General features: G+C 33.8%; 2 protein-coding genes across 2 annotated transcripts; both read right to left on the bottom strand.

The window, feature by feature from the left end:
- Positions 1 to 4,160: 4,160 nt before the first annotated feature.
- On the bottom strand, positions 4,161 to 4,754 carry LOC140810450 (WUSCHEL-related homeobox 8-like). The gene is made up of 2 exons (XM_073168303.1): positions 4,479 to 4,754; positions 4,161 to 4,385 (listed from the first exon to the last, which is right to left on the bottom strand). The coding sequence occupies exons 1-2, from the start codon at positions 4,752 to 4,754 to the stop codon at positions 4,161 to 4,163; spliced, it is 501 nt and encodes a 166-aa protein (XP_073024404.1).
- Positions 4,755 to 12,278: 7,524 nt separating this feature from the next.
- On the bottom strand, positions 12,279 to 19,619 carry LOC140808590 (phototropin-1-like). The gene is made up of 25 exons (XM_073165669.1): positions 19,601 to 19,619; positions 18,915 to 19,517; positions 18,642 to 18,816; positions 18,003 to 18,185; positions 17,216 to 17,307; positions 16,220 to 16,484; positions 15,834 to 16,095; positions 15,664 to 15,734; positions 15,436 to 15,542; positions 15,194 to 15,243; positions 15,006 to 15,110; positions 14,847 to 14,906; positions 14,675 to 14,764; positions 14,509 to 14,585; positions 14,337 to 14,421; positions 14,175 to 14,255; positions 13,989 to 14,092; positions 13,858 to 13,907; positions 13,662 to 13,768; positions 13,454 to 13,576; positions 13,310 to 13,361; positions 13,101 to 13,213; positions 12,884 to 13,024; positions 12,674 to 12,763; positions 12,279 to 12,592 (listed from the first exon to the last, which is right to left on the bottom strand). The coding sequence occupies exons 2-24, from the start codon at positions 19,513 to 19,515 to the stop codon at positions 12,677 to 12,679; spliced, it is 3,081 nt and encodes a 1,026-aa protein (XP_073021770.1). The 5' UTR covers positions 19,516 to 19,517; positions 19,601 to 19,619; the 3' UTR covers positions 12,279 to 12,592; positions 12,674 to 12,676.
- Between the last annotated feature and the right edge of the window lie 592 nt (positions 19,620 to 20,211).

Raw genomic sequence — 20,211 nt, 5'->3', positions numbered from 1 at the left:
ATTATATCAATATATGTAGGTTATTAATTCGAAAATAAATCATATTATATCAATCAATTCGATTACTTTGCTTTAAAAAAAATTAATGAACGAATTGCGATAAACGGTCTTCTTCGTAGACCCACAAACTAAATTTAAACACACTATATATAAGCTATTTCAATTAGTATATAGATGGATTATTTTTGTACGTATTGATGTCAAGGTAATAGTTTAGTCGATTTTAATATAAACATCAATTTTTTATTTATTTTTTATTTTTTTACTTTGATGCTTTCGTTCTGATTTTCTTCTTAGGGAGTATTTGTAAAAAAAATTAAAATTATAGGAGCGATTAAATTTATAGATTATGAAAATATTGGAACAATAAGAAGTGAATATTATTTGAAAATAAAAGTGAAAACATAAATTTTTTAAAATTAAAGGTAGGATATGTGATAAATAATCATAAATAATCAAGTGATTCTCATATTAGTTTTTTTTTTAAAAAATAATAATCTAATTAGATAACGCAGCTCTCTCTTCATTTATATGAATCAATGTAAGGAGTATCTGGGATTATACAAAAATTTGAGAGAAGTGTGTCTGATGAGATCCGGGTAAAATGGATGAGCAGGGTCGGGTGCTCCACCGGGTCAAATCAAGAATTTATAGTGTTGTTTAGGAAAATGAGCAAGGTAGATGGCTTCGATCGTGAGCTGCAAACAATGAAAGGAACTCGTGAATGGGCGCCGGAAGGGTGTCCGGCGTGACCACTCCGATGCTTAAGTCAGCAGGGTTGTCGAGAGAGAAACTTAAAGCAATATGTATGGATGCTCGAGAGTGAAGAAATTTCAGACCTGTAAGATGTCAACGATACCTGCTATTTGAAGAGGAGCTAGGGTTACTTTGATGTGCGTGCTCACCTACTACTTGTACCCTCGGACGTTGACGGCCTATCGGGTCCCTTTCTACCCGATAGCTTCGTGGGTACTCCAAGAATAAGGGACGTTGACTGCATGTCCAGTCCCTTTCTTCTCCATATTTTCGGGGATACGTTCAGGCGAAAGACGTTGACTTCCCGCCCAGTCGTTTTCTTCCCTACAATCTATAAGATCCTCTAAGTAAGTTACTCGAGTATTGAGCCCTCGGCTTTAGCATGAAAGCCCGGTCCCTTGTTGCCCGGGAGGTAAGTAAATACCCGGTCATGCATGAAGCGCCCAATCGCGTGGGTAACAATCGTCCTCCCGTTTTCTATATGGGCTACTCCATGAAACTTCCCGGGTCCTCCATGACCCGGGCCCTTATAGGGGTATCAGTGTCAAAGAAGAATTTTCATTTATTTACCAAAAAATCTTAACCACTTTTAAAGAATCAAAATCAACATGAGACTAACTACGTAAGTTTAATTATATTGAACAGATTCAGAAGCAAAATCCAAGATTAAGAAACACAAAATATTTTTTTTGCTATGAGGGAGGGGAATTGTGGGGTTAGAAACTACGACATCCCCATATTTGGGAGAACTGATGCCACTTGACCTAAGAATCAGCGGCAAACTGATTTTTTTAGTGAGCACAAATACTCTCTTAATTAGATTAGGCTGCACAAATTGTTGGTGAAATTAAAAAGTCAAAAAAACATTATATACTTATATATGTGTGAACTATATAAAACAAAAAAATATAAATAATACTCCTAAAAATGTATAGGAAAAAGAATAATAATATCTTGATAATGATAAATATATTTTAAACTTGAATATATGTTGTTGTCATATGCAGGTAGTTCGTACAACGGACTAATCAGAGTTTAAGCGTTAAATGTATTTTTAAATGATTTATTTTACGGGTGATACTGAACATTGCACTAATTTTTTTTATTCTGATTAAAAATTGATGGTATGAATGTGATGCATAAATCAGACTGAATTATTTATACAATTTATAATAACAACTAAATCTATCACAGTATCATTAAAGCATATCCCAAATTAAATGAATTGATATCATAAATACAAAAAATTAAAAATAATTTATGTTTTCAGTGAAATTCAGATTCAATTTGAATAAAAAAATAAAAAATATATAATTCATAAATTATATTTAAATTGATATAAAAATGAATTAAATACAAATTTGAACTAATAATAATCAATACAAGTAATAATTGAAGCTTATGTTTTCAAATATTTTCAATTCATATTTAATTTTTTTTAAAGAAAATAGAGTAGTCTTTGTAAAAATATATATCAATCAAAATCGTATAAACTTAAATGTTTTAAGCATTTATTACGGTGCATTTATTTCGAGTGTCACGTATTCCGAATTTGTGAAGAAAATTGTTATATCTACGCTCAATTTCTTTTTTTTTTTTTTTAATTTTTTCGAAATAAAAATATAAAGGACAATCTTCTTATTTTCACGAGTCATTTCACGGTGCGTGAACATCTGTTGCCGTCTACATCCGAGCGGAGCGGCGGCGGGGCTGGATGAGTTCTGGAAGATGGTATCTGAAATGCGTCTGGAGAGTTTTGAGCAGTCGTTGTGTAAGAGTTTTTGGCGTTGGAATCTGCCCCGCCGCCTTCACGCCTTTGCTGCACAAAACTAGGATTTATCAGTGAGCCCAATAATCTTTTACGAACCCAATCTTCCCCCTCTTTTGCAAGGGTTTAATGTTTACTGAACAATGTGGTCCATTGCCCCTTTGGTACAGTGAGGTTCCTATTCAAGTCACAAATTGTTCTTAAAAACCTATCATCAATAGATAAACAGATCGAAGGAAGAAAATGTTATGGGCCAACCTGTACACAAAGATGTCACTGTTGTGGCTCAGCGGTCTGTTGCAGAGGGAGCAGGAATCAAGAAAATGGGACCGGTAGTCTTCTTCTTCCTCCCATCCAGTGTAATATGAAGCACCGGACCTCATGCTTCTGTGTTTAAGATAGGCGGCTTTGCGACGGCGGCCGATAACAAGTTGATGGCACTAAAGTCATCTCCAACCCATCATGATACTATTGTAACTATTCTCTCTAAATCAAAAAAAATATTCTATAAATATTTTCTATTGTTTTATTCGTATCAATTAATTTATTCAACAAATATTTTTAAACATAACAATTAAAATATCAATAATATCTAAAATATTTTCTACATTGATTTCATCAAAAAATATTAATGAATGTAAAAAATTAATTAAATATATTTTAAAAAGTACTTAAAATGTTAAAATATTTAATCTTGTTATTTTAACTTATTATTTAATTAAATGTAATTAATTAACTATTAAAAAATAGTTAAAATGATGTTTATAAAATAGAAATGAAACACAAATATTCAAGTTTTAATTAACTGAATTATCATATAAATCTCATAAATATAATGGTAAATTAGTGCTTTTTATAGTGTGAAGTGAGCCTAGCCTCTCTATCTCTCGATACTTTATTTATATCGAGCAAAAAAATTTTGATATCTTATATTTTGATCAGTAATCATTTCCGCATTCGGAATCGTTCCTTCCATCGCATGTTATATAATTTCAAAAAAATTAAAGTTTTTTGAAATAATATAATCAGATCATTGAAACTTAAAATCAACACATATTATAATTAATCATTATAATAAAAAATTATAATTTAAAAATTTTTAAAAAAATTACGCTAATACTACCGTCTTTGCATCAATCTAACACTGAAAATAGCTGTGGATGGAGCAAAGAGATGGCTTAAGTAGAGAAGATAGCATGTGGTGGGCTGCACATTTTAATTTGAAAAAAGAAAAAGAAAAATAAAAATAAAAATAAAAAACACTTGGGCGCCGCTGCAACTGCAAGTTTACCCTGCACACTGGAGCTGAAGCCCAAGTTTACCCTGCAGACAACCGTGTGTGTGTGTGTGTGTGTGTGTGCAGATAAAAGAGGAAAACATCACTGTTTTAGTAATGTTTATGTAGCGGATGAAACGACAAATACACCCTATTCATGATGAAGTACTGAGACTGAGACTGAGACTGAGACTAGTGACAACAACAATGCTAGCTGCTACAATTTTATTTCATAAAGAAAGGTTAAATTATATATTTAACTACTTATGGCTTTTTTAAAAAAAATACAATAAAAATTTATCTTCTAAAACACAACTCCTCGTCGATCTCGAGTTGCATGTCGCATTTTACGCCGTTGTTTCAAAGATTGAAAGCTGTAATTTGTTGGTGGTCCATTTGGCCTGGAGATGTGACGGGGAAGAGTTGTAGAGTTTTCAGGGGCCTATTCCCACAGCAGGAGACGGTCGGGATCATCGTCAAATCCCATCCACACGTTCTGATAAAGCAATCTCTCCCGAGATCTTCAGCCATCGTCGTGGACCATGCATGCTTCATCATTCCTTCCAGGACCGCTCCATTGTTACACTATATTAATAATCAATTTACACGAAAGCTCAGGATCGATTGTATGTATAGAGCCCATATGCATGCAATGAATTAGTTTCGAAAGTTAGCTACCTGTGGATGAATATTTTCTGCGAAGCAGTAACAATGGTGGTGCGGCTGCTTGGCGATGGCGAGCTTCTTCCTGAGTTTCTGGCGGTCCCTGGCTTTATGGTTCTGAAACCAGTAAAAGACGTTCTTGCCATGAATCTTTCCGTAGAAGGAGAGGTGGGCGGTGATCTTTTGTATCTGAGAAGAATTTGGATTTGTGACTCCTCTGCTGTACAGTTCCTTCAGTATCATGCGCTGCTCTGCGGTTGGAAACCACCGAGTGGATGAAAACGGAGCCATTAATTTTTATGTGATTTGCATAAAAATTGTGGTCGATTTTCGTTCAAAATCAAGTCTATATTAACTTGTTCTTTAATTTGTTCTGAGGAAGCAAAGAGAGGAGATATACAAATATATATAGGAGGAGATCATCAATTCACCACAAGAATCCACCGAAGGCGATAGTTTGAGGTCCCACGTGTCTATTGCATGCACATTTTACATCGTCATTTTTTAATTTACATTTTTGTAAGATTTTATTTATAATTTCATCCTCCGAACTTTCATTATAGGATAGTTGACGTTGTTTAATTTGTTTGACTTAGGATGTATTTCTCTAAGAATTCCTATGTTACTTGTATTTGGTCGATTTAGTAATACATTTTGTTCACTGTTAAAAAAAACATTTCTTTTTGTTAAAATGATTTCTTCGTTCTCGAACAAACACATTATCCTGTAAATCGAACATTTCTTAATCAAAGAAGAACATATTTCAAAACGTATGATCAGTTAGAAAATGTAAATTGAAAGGAATATTTTATTCTTTTATTATTTTGTTAAATTGATAATATTAATTTAAGATTTTGCATTAAAAAGATTTTACTTGATTTATTTCTAGATGATAAAATCTTGATTGATTTATTCTTTATATTTTATGATTTATTTTTAATATGATTTGTATCTTTAAGATATTTTATCTTTGTTTAAAAAATGTTTTTATATCTAATGAAATCTTCTTTCTATATTTTGTAGGACTCTTTTATGGGAAGATATTTAGGTCAAGCATTAGATATGAATATGGAGCGCCTTGTAGCCGTCATGCGCGTGGGATAGAGAAGAGAGTCTTTTTTGTTTGAAGCTTTTCGTGTGAGTCCTTTGCTGTGACTCTTTCGTGAGGTCGGCAGAAGAGCGCATACATAGAAGAAAAATACAAAACCCGAACCTATATTTTGTTGAGGCGTTTTTGTGTGATTGTGTGATCACTTTGTTGTGGAGAGGATCTGCTGGAGGTTTTTCAGGAGTGCACATACAGAGTTCAGATTGTGCAAAGTTTGTGTGATTGATTCACTGTTATACCGTGTTGCCGATTGGTGTTGCCAACACTCAAGAACAACACTGACGCAGAGTGTTGATCGAAGAGTGTCGTCGTTTGGTTTTAAGCAACACGCTTTTTTATTTTATGCATCTAGTTTTTATGTGGTTTGTTTTGATGCATTTTTAATTCCTTGGAGTGTCAAGGAATTTGGTTTTGTTTTCTCAATAGTATTGTTGTTTTTGGTGTAAACGATTTACATAATTTTTCTAGTGAATTTTTTGCCATGAGGCACCGCACAAGTATTCGTACTTGTGCATAATTTAAATATGGTGTTAATTTATTAAAGTTATATTTGTGTGTTAAATAATTAATTTCCGCCGCCGTGTTGTGTATAGTGTTGACAACACCGGACACAACACTAACTTCTGATACACACATATAATATTTTATATTTATTTTCTGTACAACAATTCCTTACATAAATAATTTTATAAAATAAAAAGGGGAAAAAAATTAAATACGGACCGAGTTAGAGAGGGAAAAATTAAATCAGTACCGACGGTGTCATGCTGATGTATAGCTAGCAATTAATCGAATGCAGGCTTTGTTGCAAGGCAGCGTAACGCAAGGCTGATCAAAGGCTGAGTAGCTAGCTACACATTTATTTTTAATATTTGAAGGACCAATTTGCAACCAACTTTTAGACCCTCGTCCTTCTTTTTTTTTCTATTTTTTTTAATTATTATTTCTAGGCATTGATCACATGGCAGATACATTTTATGACAGAAAGACCACTATATATATAATATTTAACACTATACATATAGAGTGGTCTTTCTGTATATATGTATGTGTGTGTGTGTGTGTGTGTAGATAACGATTTTTAGGTTGTTTTTGCACAATCTTCCATCAGCTCATCGTCTTGCTCTATGTTAACACCTAGGACCATCGCTATGCTCTGCACTAATCGACCAACTTTCTTGGCAGGAGCCAAGATAAAGCATATGCGTTAATGAGATGTTACGGTGGACGTATTACCTTCGCTGCGTATAATCTAATGATTTTTTTTATCCAAATAACTCGGTCCAATATCAAACTTTTTTAAGTCGATAGTGTCACTGATATTTTTTAAAAGACAAAAACTTGTGTGAGACAGTTTCACATACATATAAAAATTCGTGAGAACATATAACAAGAGACTTACTCTTTTTAAAAATATGGCCTTGAAGTAACAAGAATTCGAGGGAACATATATGAGCATTGTAACTCTTACCAAATAATTCAGAGAGAATATGTTACGGCAACATCATCCATTAGTAAATTAGTCCAGCGGACTGGCTAATTACTATTCTCGCCGATTAATTGGCTAATTATCAATTATTGGGGAAAAAATAGAAAATACAATGAATGATCTAACATTATTTAAAATATGAAAATTTCACATAAATAAGAGGGAAAAATGCAAATTCCTGTTTAGAATATAAATAATATAATTTAGTGAAACAATTTTCATTAATTACCAATCGATTGGAATTTTCATAATTTAGACAAAAATAGAGCAGCTGTTGCATGATTTTTATGAAGCTGTAAGTTCCGATAGTCTCCGAATCTTGTATTAAGATACTTCTAATTATAACAACAAATGTTAACAAACAGTGCACTATAATACTATATTATATAAGTAATATCAAAAATATGGAAATTTTAGTTGTTAATATCCAAAAATATTGTATTATACTTTTCTTGGCGGATCTGTTAATCAGTGAACTGTGAACTACGAAATTAAATTTCAAACTCGAAATTTTGTATCAAATTTGAGATCTTGATACCAAATAAACTACACACAATCCACTAAAACTAAGTATTTTCAGTCGAACGCTGAATTCAAAACTCGAGAATGGTAAGAGCATTTATGTTATATATATAAAGTCCATAAAATTTACTATTTAAGGTCAGATTTAGATGATGTCATTGGGTTCCAAAGGACCATAATCAATCAATAATTTTACAGAAGGTGTAGCTACTATGGCTCATGATATTAATTTATAAAGAAATATTAATTGCACGTATGCCTCTGCATTTATGCGTATTTACTAAATTAGTTATCATCGATCATATATATATATATATATATATATATATATATATATATATATATATATATATAACATGGTCGGCGGGGACAGGGTCGATCCTAACAATATTTGGACCCGAGTCTAACTTTTAAAAAGAGGTATCCGAATCATAATGTGTGTTCATATTTTTTTTCGTTCCATAGCAATTTTTCAAATTAGATCAATACGTCAAAGACAATATAAAAAACTAAAGGAATAAAAATATCAAACATGTCTAAAATGATCACTACAAAACAATCCGCATAACAGTTTTAGAGCTAAAAATACTAATCAAGTCTGTATAATCAAGTTGTTCAGTAATTTCTTTCTCAATCGATATCATAGCCAATCCATTCAATATTTCTCGTGACATGGTTGATTGGAGAAAGGTTTTGATGAGCTTTATCTTTGAGAAACTTCGCTCTGCACTTGCTATTGTGACCGGGACAGTCAACAAGATTTTATAAGCAATATGAGCATTTGAAAGCCGGATAAGCATTACATCCATCAAAATTTCAGTCAAAAAGCATAGATTATAGATATCACATAAAGCCCCGAAGAAAGTAAAAAACTACAATAAAAAATTAGAAGCCCGAACAAAGCAAATACAAGAAAATAGACTTACAGCTCCTCACGGGTCTTTCAGTCAAGTCTAAAGACGACGCAACGACTGGAGTCGATTAAGGCTTGTCTGCATATGAATACTGGGGAAGATTGAGGAATAAATCGATAACATGCTAAGCAAGTTTCATTTAATAAATATTTGGTTTTTGGCTATCTAATAACTGATATTATATATAATAATTTTTTTTAAAAAAAATGGATCCCAAAAAAAAGATGAGCATGAATCATCGGACTCATTTGCCTCCTAAAAAGCACGGCCCTAGGCGGAGACAACACGCTATTTCATATTATGAACCATATTTCACTGTATAAGATCTACAATATATAATTGCATAATTTCATTTTGGTTTATATTAATAAGAAAGAGTTATTTGACATATAAAGTAAACACACACACACACACATATATATATATATATAATATGTGTGTGTGTATATATGTATATGTATATGTATATGTATATATTTGACAATATTTCTGATTGTGCTACTGCTACACCCATTGGTAATCCTCAGAACACTATATCCTCGCTCCATCAATGTGTGTATAGACGTCTTTATTTTGATCGAGCTGTCGTTTCACATATTTTTAAATAATATAGTAATTATTTGTGGAAATTATATATTCACTAGACATGCATGAAAATTACTAGCAAGGAATTTCCGTACTTACCCACTAATTAAAGATTACTGTTCATGAATATGCATTTTAGTATTGTGTCTACGAAAAATTAACACTTCCTCGTCTTCTCCTGTCCAGCACGGAAAAAAATGACCCAAAAAATTTATCCTTGAAATTAAAATTATGTAATATATTTTCTTGAAATTTAAAACTTAAATCAAGCATTAAATTATAAGGTTATGTTTACTTGCTATGATAAGGATACGATGGTTGATTTCATCCTACATATAAAGACACTACACTCATGATAGAATCAAGTGCTCAAATTTAGCCACACATACATGGGATCCACTAATTTTTTTTAAATCACATGTATGTGTAAATCTGTTCATCCAAACCATGTAGGGACACTGCCTCCACATGTAGCATTGAACCTATCGGATATGATTATACCAATAATCTTATCAATCGCATGTTAATTTGTTTTTCTATGACTCGTACTAACTGATAAAGTTATTAAAGCTAATCCATATTTATACTAGATGATTAAATAATAATTTCCAATTAACACTCTTTTCAAATAAGAAAATTTACATTTATATCCTTTATTTCTCCAAAAATAATATATGAATTTTTTTAATTAAACATGATTTAAAAAATAAATAATTTAAGATATTATACAATACATGTCATCTGATGAATCATATGTATATTTCCTCGTTAAAGGAATTTTTTTTACTCAATTTATTAATTTTTATTTTTTAAAAATAAATAATATTTATACTCAATAATTTTGGTAAATGAAAAGGAGTTACATGTGAATCAATAATAATTTACAATCTTCAATAAAAATCACATCTCAATTTCACAATACAAAAATAATTATCATATGAATTTATAACTCGTCGTTTAATCTCAATTTCGATTACAAAATTGATAAATTAAAATAAATATATTATTACTTTTTAACGTTATTTCACATTTTATAAAATTATTTTAATGCTTACTACGTGTAGCTGTCATTTCGCATGACAATATCGTACACGCATAGGATGACGTCAAACTATAAATTGCCTTAAATCCACTGACCCCAATTATAGGTGTTCGTTTTTATTGCAAGTTAAATGTTCTATTTTTTTTCTATATATATAAAAAACCAAACTCGATTCTTAAATTCCATGGCCATGCATGCCTTTGTTATTAATGCCAATAAAGATAATTTCAAATATTGTGACAGATTTTTATTTTTTCTTTTTCCATTTTTTGCGAGTCGAGTATGATTACATATCTATGGATGTAAACGATTCAAACCAAATCAAACAGTATCAGATTGGAGCTTGGTTTGTTTAAAATTATTGGAGGCTCGAGCTTGGTTTGTATTGAAATTACTGAGCTCGTTAAAAGCTCGAGCTCAGCTCGTTAAAAGCTCGTTTAGCATGTTAATCAATCTAGACTCGAGCTTGATTTTTCATTAATAGCTCGTTTAACAAGTGTGGCTTGAGCTTGTCTCGTTTTCGAGCTCGATAAGCATAGAATTGTGCTCGAGTTTGAGTTTCAATCGAGCTTGTTAAAAATTAAATATATCTATAAACTAATTTTAAATTAGACATAAAAATATAAATTCATTCATAAATAACCAAAACGACACAAATAAGAGCAAAAAAAAACATAAATAAGTATATTATTGAACATTCCAAAATCATGTTTGCGAGCCACCTAAATGAGCCGAGCTCGATCTCGAGTACGAGCTACCTAAACGAGCCGAGCTCGAGCTCGAGAGCCTATTATCGAACATGTTTGCGAGCTTGCGAGCCAAATATCGTTGGGCTTGAGTTTGGTTTGATTAAATTTTCGAGCTCAAAATCGAACTTGGGCTTGGTTTGATATGATTAACAAACAAACTCAAACGAGCTTTTTATTGAGTCGAACTTCGAATAACTCGCAAATTATTTGGTTCATTTACATCTCTATCCATATCTATAGAAAGAAAAAGTTTGCTTGTACAAAACATTTAATATTTCACGTTTTCCGTTTTTTCTCTAAATTTTGACAAATATATATATATATATATATATATATATATATATATATATATATATATATATATATATATATATATATATATATATATATATATATATATATATATCCCTGACTTCTTCAATTTTCAAGAATGCACCGTAATGATTTAACGAGTATTTTTATGCAACAATTTTTTTTTCCAAGATTGTGCGACGTTATTTGTACGTGTATCATAATTTATGATTATAACCAATCATTTTTGTAAAATTTGTTTGTGTGTTGCTAAAGCATATTGTATTTGTCGGTGTGTGTGTGTGTGTGTATATTATAGTTTTCATTTGGTTAATGATAAATAGATTAGGAAATCATTTTATAAAATATAAAATTTTCACAAAACTCACGTGAGACGATCTCACAGATCAATTTTACGAGACATATATTCTATTTCGGCCATTCACGAAAAAATAATATTTTTTTTATCAAAAATATTATTTTTTATTGTAAATAGGAGTGGAGTTGACCCATCAAGAAACCCACTCTTTAGTTTTTTCCAAAAATACATGTAATTTTCATATATAGGGCAACTCTAAATCCTTGGTAAGTGACAACCAAACGCGTACCAGCTGATTCTGTGATTTGCCTTTTGGTAGACACATGATATTTGCCTTGCTGCCTTACATAGCTGTTTATATTAGTCCTTTATTTGTACCAATCTAGATTTGATAGTCACCAACTCTTGTATATATATATTCATCCGTGTGGTTAACGGAAATTATCAATTAACAAAGCATTCATATGTCCGGTAGAGTTGATGTTTATACTATATCTAAATGTCTAAAATTGATTTGAACGAGGTCCACAAGTAATATAGAGTATGTCTTTTGCGAGACGATCACACGAATATTTATCTATGAGATGTGTCAGTCTACCGATATTCATAATAAAAAGTAATACTCTTAGCATAAAAAGTAATATTTTTTCATTGATGACCCAAATAAGATAATCATCTCACAAAATACACCCCGTGAGACCTTCTCACACAAATTTTTACCAGAAATATATGGCCTCGCGTAGAATTTTTGAGTATATTATCCTCGTGCTGATATATCATCAACCCATACGTAGACTCCACAAAACATGAAAGTTTTTTAATGCAAAAGACCCCTTCACCATTTCTACATCATAGAACTAAAATCTTGGTCCAATCTCACAACAAAAAGATGTTACAAATTTTAAAAGAACACACGGTATATCACAACAACAAGAGTGAAGATGAGCCTTAACACAACCAAAACTATCACGCAACCTTCTAGAAGTGCAAATATCAGAGACAGAAAACCAAGAAGAAGTAGAAAAGGGAATGTGATTAGGCCTCAACTTTCTCAAGAACATCACCGTGATCAGATTAAAATCCTTTCCCTTTAGCTGTGTCATTTGATATCTGCACGTGAAATACGCAAATGTTGAGCTCATCGACAAATAATAAAATTGTTGAGTGTTCGGAAAATAATTGTAGGCTTACCTCCTAGAAATGTTTCTGCAATTCCTCTAGTCCTGGATCAACTTCTTTATCCTTTTCATCGAAAAGGGGAGTGTCGAGTGTTGGAGGGTCCTGTGAATTTCATATAAATGTTACTGGATTGTTTTATGACGTATGATTCGATGTCAAGAACAGATTCTACACTGAAAATTAAGAGAAGGAGATTGAATAATAGGAGTTTTTCTCGGTTACCATGCAACGAACTAGAGCCCAATTGATGCCCCGAAAGAACGGATGCTGCTTCACTTCATTGGCTCCTTCTCTTGATCCTAATCTGTTCTTTGGATCTCTGGCTAGCAGTCGATACATCAACTGTTTTCCTTGGACACTGACCTATAAGTACGGATAGAAATTTCCATAAAACTTCTGTTGCAGTTCTACATATGACTATATGATAAGTTGAAGGTACCTCTTTCCTCCTAGGAAACTTTAAATCCTTGTGAAGAATGTTTGCAAAGGTCTTCTGCCTCGTCTTTCCCCTAAACGGCGTGTATCCATATAGCATTTCATACAATAGAATCCCTAACAAATACCCAAGATTTAGTCAGGAGGACAAGTACCAGGTTTGATAAGATAAATAGAAAAGTCGGTGAATCATCTGTATGTAAAGTGTATTACCAAGAGCCCACCAGTCAACAGCACTAGTATGACCTTCCCCAGTGATAATTTCCTGATAAATTCAACGCCAAATCAATCAACTTGTGTTAAATTCTACATGTCATAAAGGAAAGAAACCATGATTGTGTTTCAGAAGATGCTAACCGGAGCTATGTATTCTTCGGTACCAACAAATGAATTTGAAGCTCTCATTGGTTCAGCCATAAAGATTGGAGCATCTTGGCTTTTTCTGCGCCTTTTCTTTTCGTCTATCTCAGGAATCAGAAGCTGCAAATGACGTAACAAGAATCAATATGTATTGTTGAATCATAAATCTGCCAAAAAATAAATTGGGAGATAGATATACACAAACCTGTGGTTTGCAAGATGTCAAACAAGATAGATCAAAGTCTGTCAAAGAGACGTGCCCGTTGTTTTGAAGTAGTATGTTTTCTGGCTTTAAGTCCCTGTAAATTATACCTGCAGGAATAATAATTTTCTTTTGGATAACACGAAAATTACGCAAGGAGAAGAAATTTAAGCAAAGAAAGTTCATGAATAAACTCCACCTTGAAAATGAAGATATTCGAGTGCCACTACGACTTCTGCAGCGTAAAATCTAACAGGATTTCCGGCCTTATTTCAGTTTCATTGCCAAGTAAAATGGTCGCTCTAACTTAAATTTCAAATGATATTTTACCTTACAGCATCTTCTCTTAAAACTTTTGTGGGCTGTCTGTCGAGAAGAACAAAGAGCTCTCCACCAGGGTAATAATCAGTTATCAAACAGATATGAGTTTTTGTCTGCAATCCAATAGGGTTCCACTAATGAATCTTAAAGACAGATGCAAGTTCAAAGAATTATTTTCTTGCGTTTATAAATAACCTGAAATGATGCGTATAATGCAGGAAGAAAAGGGTGGTCCAACACGTCTAGGATCTCTCTTTCCGCACAAGCTCTATGAACCTACAATCAAGAATTTTAAGGACTTTACGACGCATTTCTCCTGCAAATCATTCTGGCAGATAAGTTCCTTTTTACATATACCTTGTTTCGATTCAGCATTACATTCTTATCCATTGCTTTCATCGCAAAGTAGTGTCCTGTTTCACAGAGTTCCACGAGATGCACGCTGCAAGAAGCTCAACAAGTTTTATTTCGATCATGCCCGTAGAAACTAGAAGTTCTCCCAGTTACAAAATGCAAATGAACAGCACACCTTCCAGTATCACCAGAACCTAGTGGTTTTATAGGCTTAAAATGCTTCAATCCTATCTCTTCTCCATTAGCAAGAACCTACAAATATACATAGGTTTTTATTTTATTTTTCTAACCATTAACAAGATCAAGAAATCATGTATTTCACATATAAACAAAACACACACCTTTTGAATAGCTTTCCATGGAGGACTATCCTTCCTGTGTGGCTTCGGATGAACAAACTTTGAATGATTCATCCACAAGTCATCTGGTTTCTGCACGTGGGATTGAAATCACACTTTCATGAACGTCAAATTTCATGATAAAAAGTCCTTTCAATACTTTTGTTGACTATACCGTATTGGCATCAGGAAGCTCTCTCACGGCCTCATCAACATTTTCCGCAGTTTGTTTCACCTGAAAAATGAAACAAAGCCAAGAAAAGTTGTATTCAAAATAAAGGCGGTTTACATAAATGTTACCAATACATAATGGTCAAGTGCCAAAGGTGATTACCAGTTTTGCACTCTCTTTAGCAGTGGCTTCGGGGATACAGTTGTATATCGGCTCTACATGTTCACTTCCATCCAGTTGAACTCCAATAAAGTACTGCACTTCTCCCTGTTTCATACTTCCAACTTTAAATCCACGAGCAACATAGTGATAACATGTAAGTAAAATTCAGAAATTTTGTGTATGTCTACCTTTTGATCACGCATAGGCTGCAAATGGAATAAATTCCAGAATTTTTTGCCTGTATAACAAAAATTAGATTTTATATCTTGACCAGTATATCCTTTACACAGATTTTTTAGAAAAAAACAAAGAACAGCCCTTGTTGCATATCATGAGAAACATAATGAATCGAAATGACACGACAGTCTTAACATATCCTTTAGAAAAGCTAAGTTACTCTTCAATGAGCATCAAATTCCAAGAGACATACCACTTTTTGTGTAGTTAATGAGCTGCACAGTGACATCCGTTTGGTTATCAATGGCTTGTCGAATTTTCTTAACAGTTGAAGGATCGGTTTCAGGACCTTGAAGAAACCTGAAAAATGCATAATAAGTTAAAATTTCGATTCCTAGATCATTAAAACGTCGCATTTTTACCATATCCCGACCACACCTCTACTGAAAAACCATCATTCTATTTCGAGACTGAGATATACCTGCAGTTCCTCCCCAAGATTTCTTCCCTAGAGTACTCTGTCAACTCCAAGAAACTATCAGACGCGAAAATCTGACAAATTTTCGCCATCAAAACAAAAAATATCATCTCCATTTCAGGATAAAATATAATTTCAATCGTTATTAATAAAAAAAAAATTCATTTACTTACGATGGGATTGTCGGGTAATCTTGGATCAGTAATCACAAAATTTTTCTCGATACGTTCGAGCGTGGTGGCTAAGTCTATACCCTTTCTCATCTCCTTCTTCCTCACTTTGTCATCCACACTCTCTGGCCTTCTATCATCATCATCACTCCCCGAGGAAAACCTATCTTCTTCATCCTCATGATATTCATCATCCACATTGAAATCCGGCACCACTTCTTCTGGAACCGAACTAGCACTCTCACGTTTTCCTTTCTTCAAAATCCTACAATCATTGCATGAAAAAAAGCATAAAAAACAAAATTCACCCTTTCATGAGTAATATATAAACTCACAAGCAGGAACAATTAATCCTAAAACTCTGTAAGTAGAATGGTTTTGGTGCTCACGCAATGAAAGAGCGGCGACTAGCTTTTTTGGGAGTCTTCTCGGGGACCTCGCTAATTTTTTCCATGGAGGTTCTGGCGCTAGTATGCGAATGGCGCCTGGTGGGACCGGAGCCGGGAGTGTCGAATTTATGGTGGCCGCCGTCTCCTTCAGATTTTCTGGTTAATGGCCGATTAGCTGATTCACTGAGAGCCCTCGCCCGGTGTGGTTTCTTCACCGCATTAACCAGCTCTGTTACCGAACTATTAGCCATCTCCTTCTGCCGAGCTGCACAAACCAACACATGCATACAATTCAAAGACAGCTGCAAAATAAACTAACTTTTGAGCATATGTGGGGAAGAGCTAGCTCCATGCATGCAACGAACAACATGCAGAGGTACAATCACAAATAAATTTTTCGAAAGGGGAAAATAAATTTTGTACTTTTAAAAAAATCATGCATAAAGTCATATCCAGAAAAATTAACACGTACTGACACGTACATCACTATCCACTCTCCTTTTCGTAGCACGAGAGGTCAAGAAAAGAGAAAAATATATTCTACTCGACAATATACAAATAATAGACTAATTCACTGAATTTTTTTTAAGTTTATTGTGATACAATCTCACTAATTTTAATCTGTGAGACACATTGACCTGATCCATAATTATATTGAAAAATTAATATGTTTCACATAAAAAAATAATAATTTTCATGAATTGATCAGCTAAGCGATTATAAATTTAACCGTGAAACGGTCTCACCAGAATTTTTATGTGAAAATTTATGTACTTGAATAATTACATTACAAAAATGTAAAAACTAAAAAAATAAAAAAAATGAACCAGCTACAAATATGCACAAGTCAAGGAGGGTGGCGCCATAAAACTAATGTCGAAAAACTATATATCCACAATATATTTCTCAAAACAGTCCTTCAGGGGACAGTTAGGGGAATCTTCGATTTAATTTGACACTAGAAATATTAAGCCCAAGCCCATAGAGTAGGTGTACCATCATAACGGATCAATGATTCAGGAAGCCCATTGGGCCTAGTCATACTCTCCTTAGTCCCTTCTGTATGCTTGCTCACTTCCACTTGCATTCTGTCAAGGCCCCAAATTAAATTCGAAATCATTAAAATATTTAACAAAATCAAATAAATAAATATTATCTCAGTTCTGGAATAAATGGTATTCCTCATCCATTTAGGTAATAAAAATTCTTTGAGAATAATTTAAGTCCCACAAGCTACCTAAACTAATAACCTTTAATCTGATGAATTATTGATTCATAAATCAGACTGGGGCTACACTGCACATTTCAAATTACGAACTTTCCTGTCTCTTTTAATGATTCCTCACTCTATATCAATTCTATAAATACGGGAAAAAATCATTCATAATCTTCAAAGAAGTAGAAAAATGGGCCAAAAAAGCAAGAATTATTATCGTAGGGACGCGGGAGAGGGAGAAATCCGAATCAAAAACCCGACGGGTGACCTGACATGCATGTTCTGGATGGGCCGCTTTGTAGTTGGAATGACACACACAAAACTCAAAGATTAGCAGCAATAAATAAGGTCTTTTTAATCATATAATATCCCACTAATTAAAATTTTCATCAAACATTGAACATGCATATTATTAATTCTTTCATCACATATTCACACATATTATAATCTAGCTAAACGGCCACAAGCACATGTATAACATATTACACTTCAGATTTGAAATGAGAAATTGACAAAATTGAAAATATTTTTTTTTTTTTGATGACGAGTTAAAAAAGTATTTATTACCCGATATATTTGAGGACCTTTCCATTTTCATCCTTGATAGGTGAAATGGTGAGGAGATTCCAAAAAGGGGTGCCATCTTTCTTGTAATTAAGCAATCTCCCACAATAAGGCAAACCCTTCTCAAGAGACTCCCTTATCTTCGACACATCTTCCGGGTTCGTATCCTTCCCCTGCAAGAACCGGCTGAACCACCCGCAACGTCGAAAATCAGAAGCGCCCTTCTTCAAATTAATGTTTTTGTTTATATACTAAACGAAATCTAATTTATGTACCCGCACAAGTGTGATTTGAACCCAATACCATAAGGTTCTTGGGGTATCACTCTTACCACTAGATCAAGAGATCATTGGCATGTTTACTGTAAATTCTATTTTATCTTCCTATTTTGGAATATGCATGTATTCCAAGAATAATAATTACATTGTTCAGTTTTTTAGAAGATACAAAATGGATTTGTCAATATGTGTGTACTGAACAAGTGAACATTCTTTTTTCTTTTACATTAGCTAGGCCAAGCAATCTGAATTAAATAACCAGAATGTAATTTCTTCAACTGTTTTCAACAAATGAGAGCCAAGTAAAGCTGAAAATGTAATCTAGTTGCAGAATTAATTGTAGAAACTTAAAAGAAAAAAGTACCAGTTTCTGCCTATGACCTCCTTTGAAGTGTATCCAGTCATCTTGAAGAATCCAGCACTAGCATACATAATTGGATAATCATTTTTAGTTGCATCTGATACTACAAATGTCTGCTGAAACGTCGATAGTGCATTCTTCAAATCCTCCGATACTCTTGGAAACCCTCTCTCTTTCCCTGTATATATAATATTTTTTCGTTTGTTTTTTTAACGATCATCACATATTTGAACAGCTTTATGTAAGATTATCAAATTATATTTGTAACAAGTTAACCTGTTCCATCATCGGATAAATCGCCGGAGCTCCGGACAGAGTTCCCGGAATCCCTTCTTGAATTCCCGACTCTGTTAGTGTTCTCATCTCCCGAAGTTCTCACTTTTACCCCTTGAAGTTTACCGGTTTCTTCATCAGTTTTCAGTACAAGCCCCCACTCCGCAGCCCTTTGAGCAGCAGCACCATTTTCTCCCGTGGCCGGAGATTTCGAGGGGGAAGTCTTGCTGTCATGGTCGTTGAATATCTCCGCTATAGTCTTGGAAGGAACCGGAGGCGACTGGTGATGCGCTGGTTGTGTCGGCGGCGGGGGAGTGATTTCAGGCTCTTTGAGAGCCTTCCATGATGTTATTCCTTCGGCATTCGGTCTCCCGGCTTTGGAGCCAAATGTTTTCGTTTCCGATTCGGGTTCAGGATTCTCGGTCCAACTCTGCCAAGTGGGCTGGGGTCGGTAGACGGGATTCGCTGGCCGAGAAGGTAGAGAAGAATAGTTTGATGGATTGAAGACTTCGAGGGAGCCACGGGAGTCCCTCGGCAGGGTTGGAATGTGAGGCGCCGCAGCCGCCGGCGGTTTGTTGCGCGGGTTTTGCTCAGTGGGTTCCATATCTGCAAGATCATACTATCATTAGCCCGTTCGAAAGAGTAAAATAGGACATATCGATCGATCAGTGCAGTGAAGATGATCAGACCAGCTTTTTGTATCCAATGTGCTTCAATTTAATGCAAGATATGGACTGTATTGTGTGGGTGTCATTGAATCCTTTATTAGTTGTAGAACGTTGATGTGTCTTAATAATTTTTATACGTGTAATTAAATAGATTTCATATTAAAAATACATACAGATTTTTGATAGATAGTTTTCAATGGTGGGACAGATGCTTGAGAGGGGCAAGACTTAGGAGGTGGAAAATGATGTTTTTGTCATTGTCTTGAAGGTTACAAAGTAATAACATGGAAAAAGTGGTGGTTTTCACCTGTATCGATAATGCTAGACAAATTTTTGTGTCCATAGGTGGAGTCTACACTGGACCAGAAGTTTTGAGACCTCACATTTGCAAGGGAAGTTTTTTTGTCAAACAAAATTTGACGAGGCCTAGAATCTGGCAATGAACATCAAATTTAATGGAAACTGGAGGATTCAGTTTTGTACATTATCTAAAGTCCCAACCTCAATCGTGGGTACTTCATTAATTAGCTAGAGCTATCTGCTGCATGGCCAAGATAAAGACATGGTAGCAGATCTTTAGAACAGAGAAATTAATGTTATTTTATATCAAAGAAGTCATGATTCATCAATAT

Source organism: Primulina eburnea, chromosome 13 (assembly GCF_022965805.1).
Source record: "Primulina eburnea isolate SZY01 chromosome 13, ASM2296580v1, whole genome shotgun sequence".
In the NCBI taxonomy this organism is placed as follows: domain Eukaryota; kingdom Viridiplantae; phylum Streptophyta; class Magnoliopsida; order Lamiales; family Gesneriaceae; genus Primulina; species Primulina eburnea.
The sequence above is the reverse complement of the archived record's forward strand: the minus strand, read 5'-3'. Positions and strand labels throughout refer to the sequence as shown.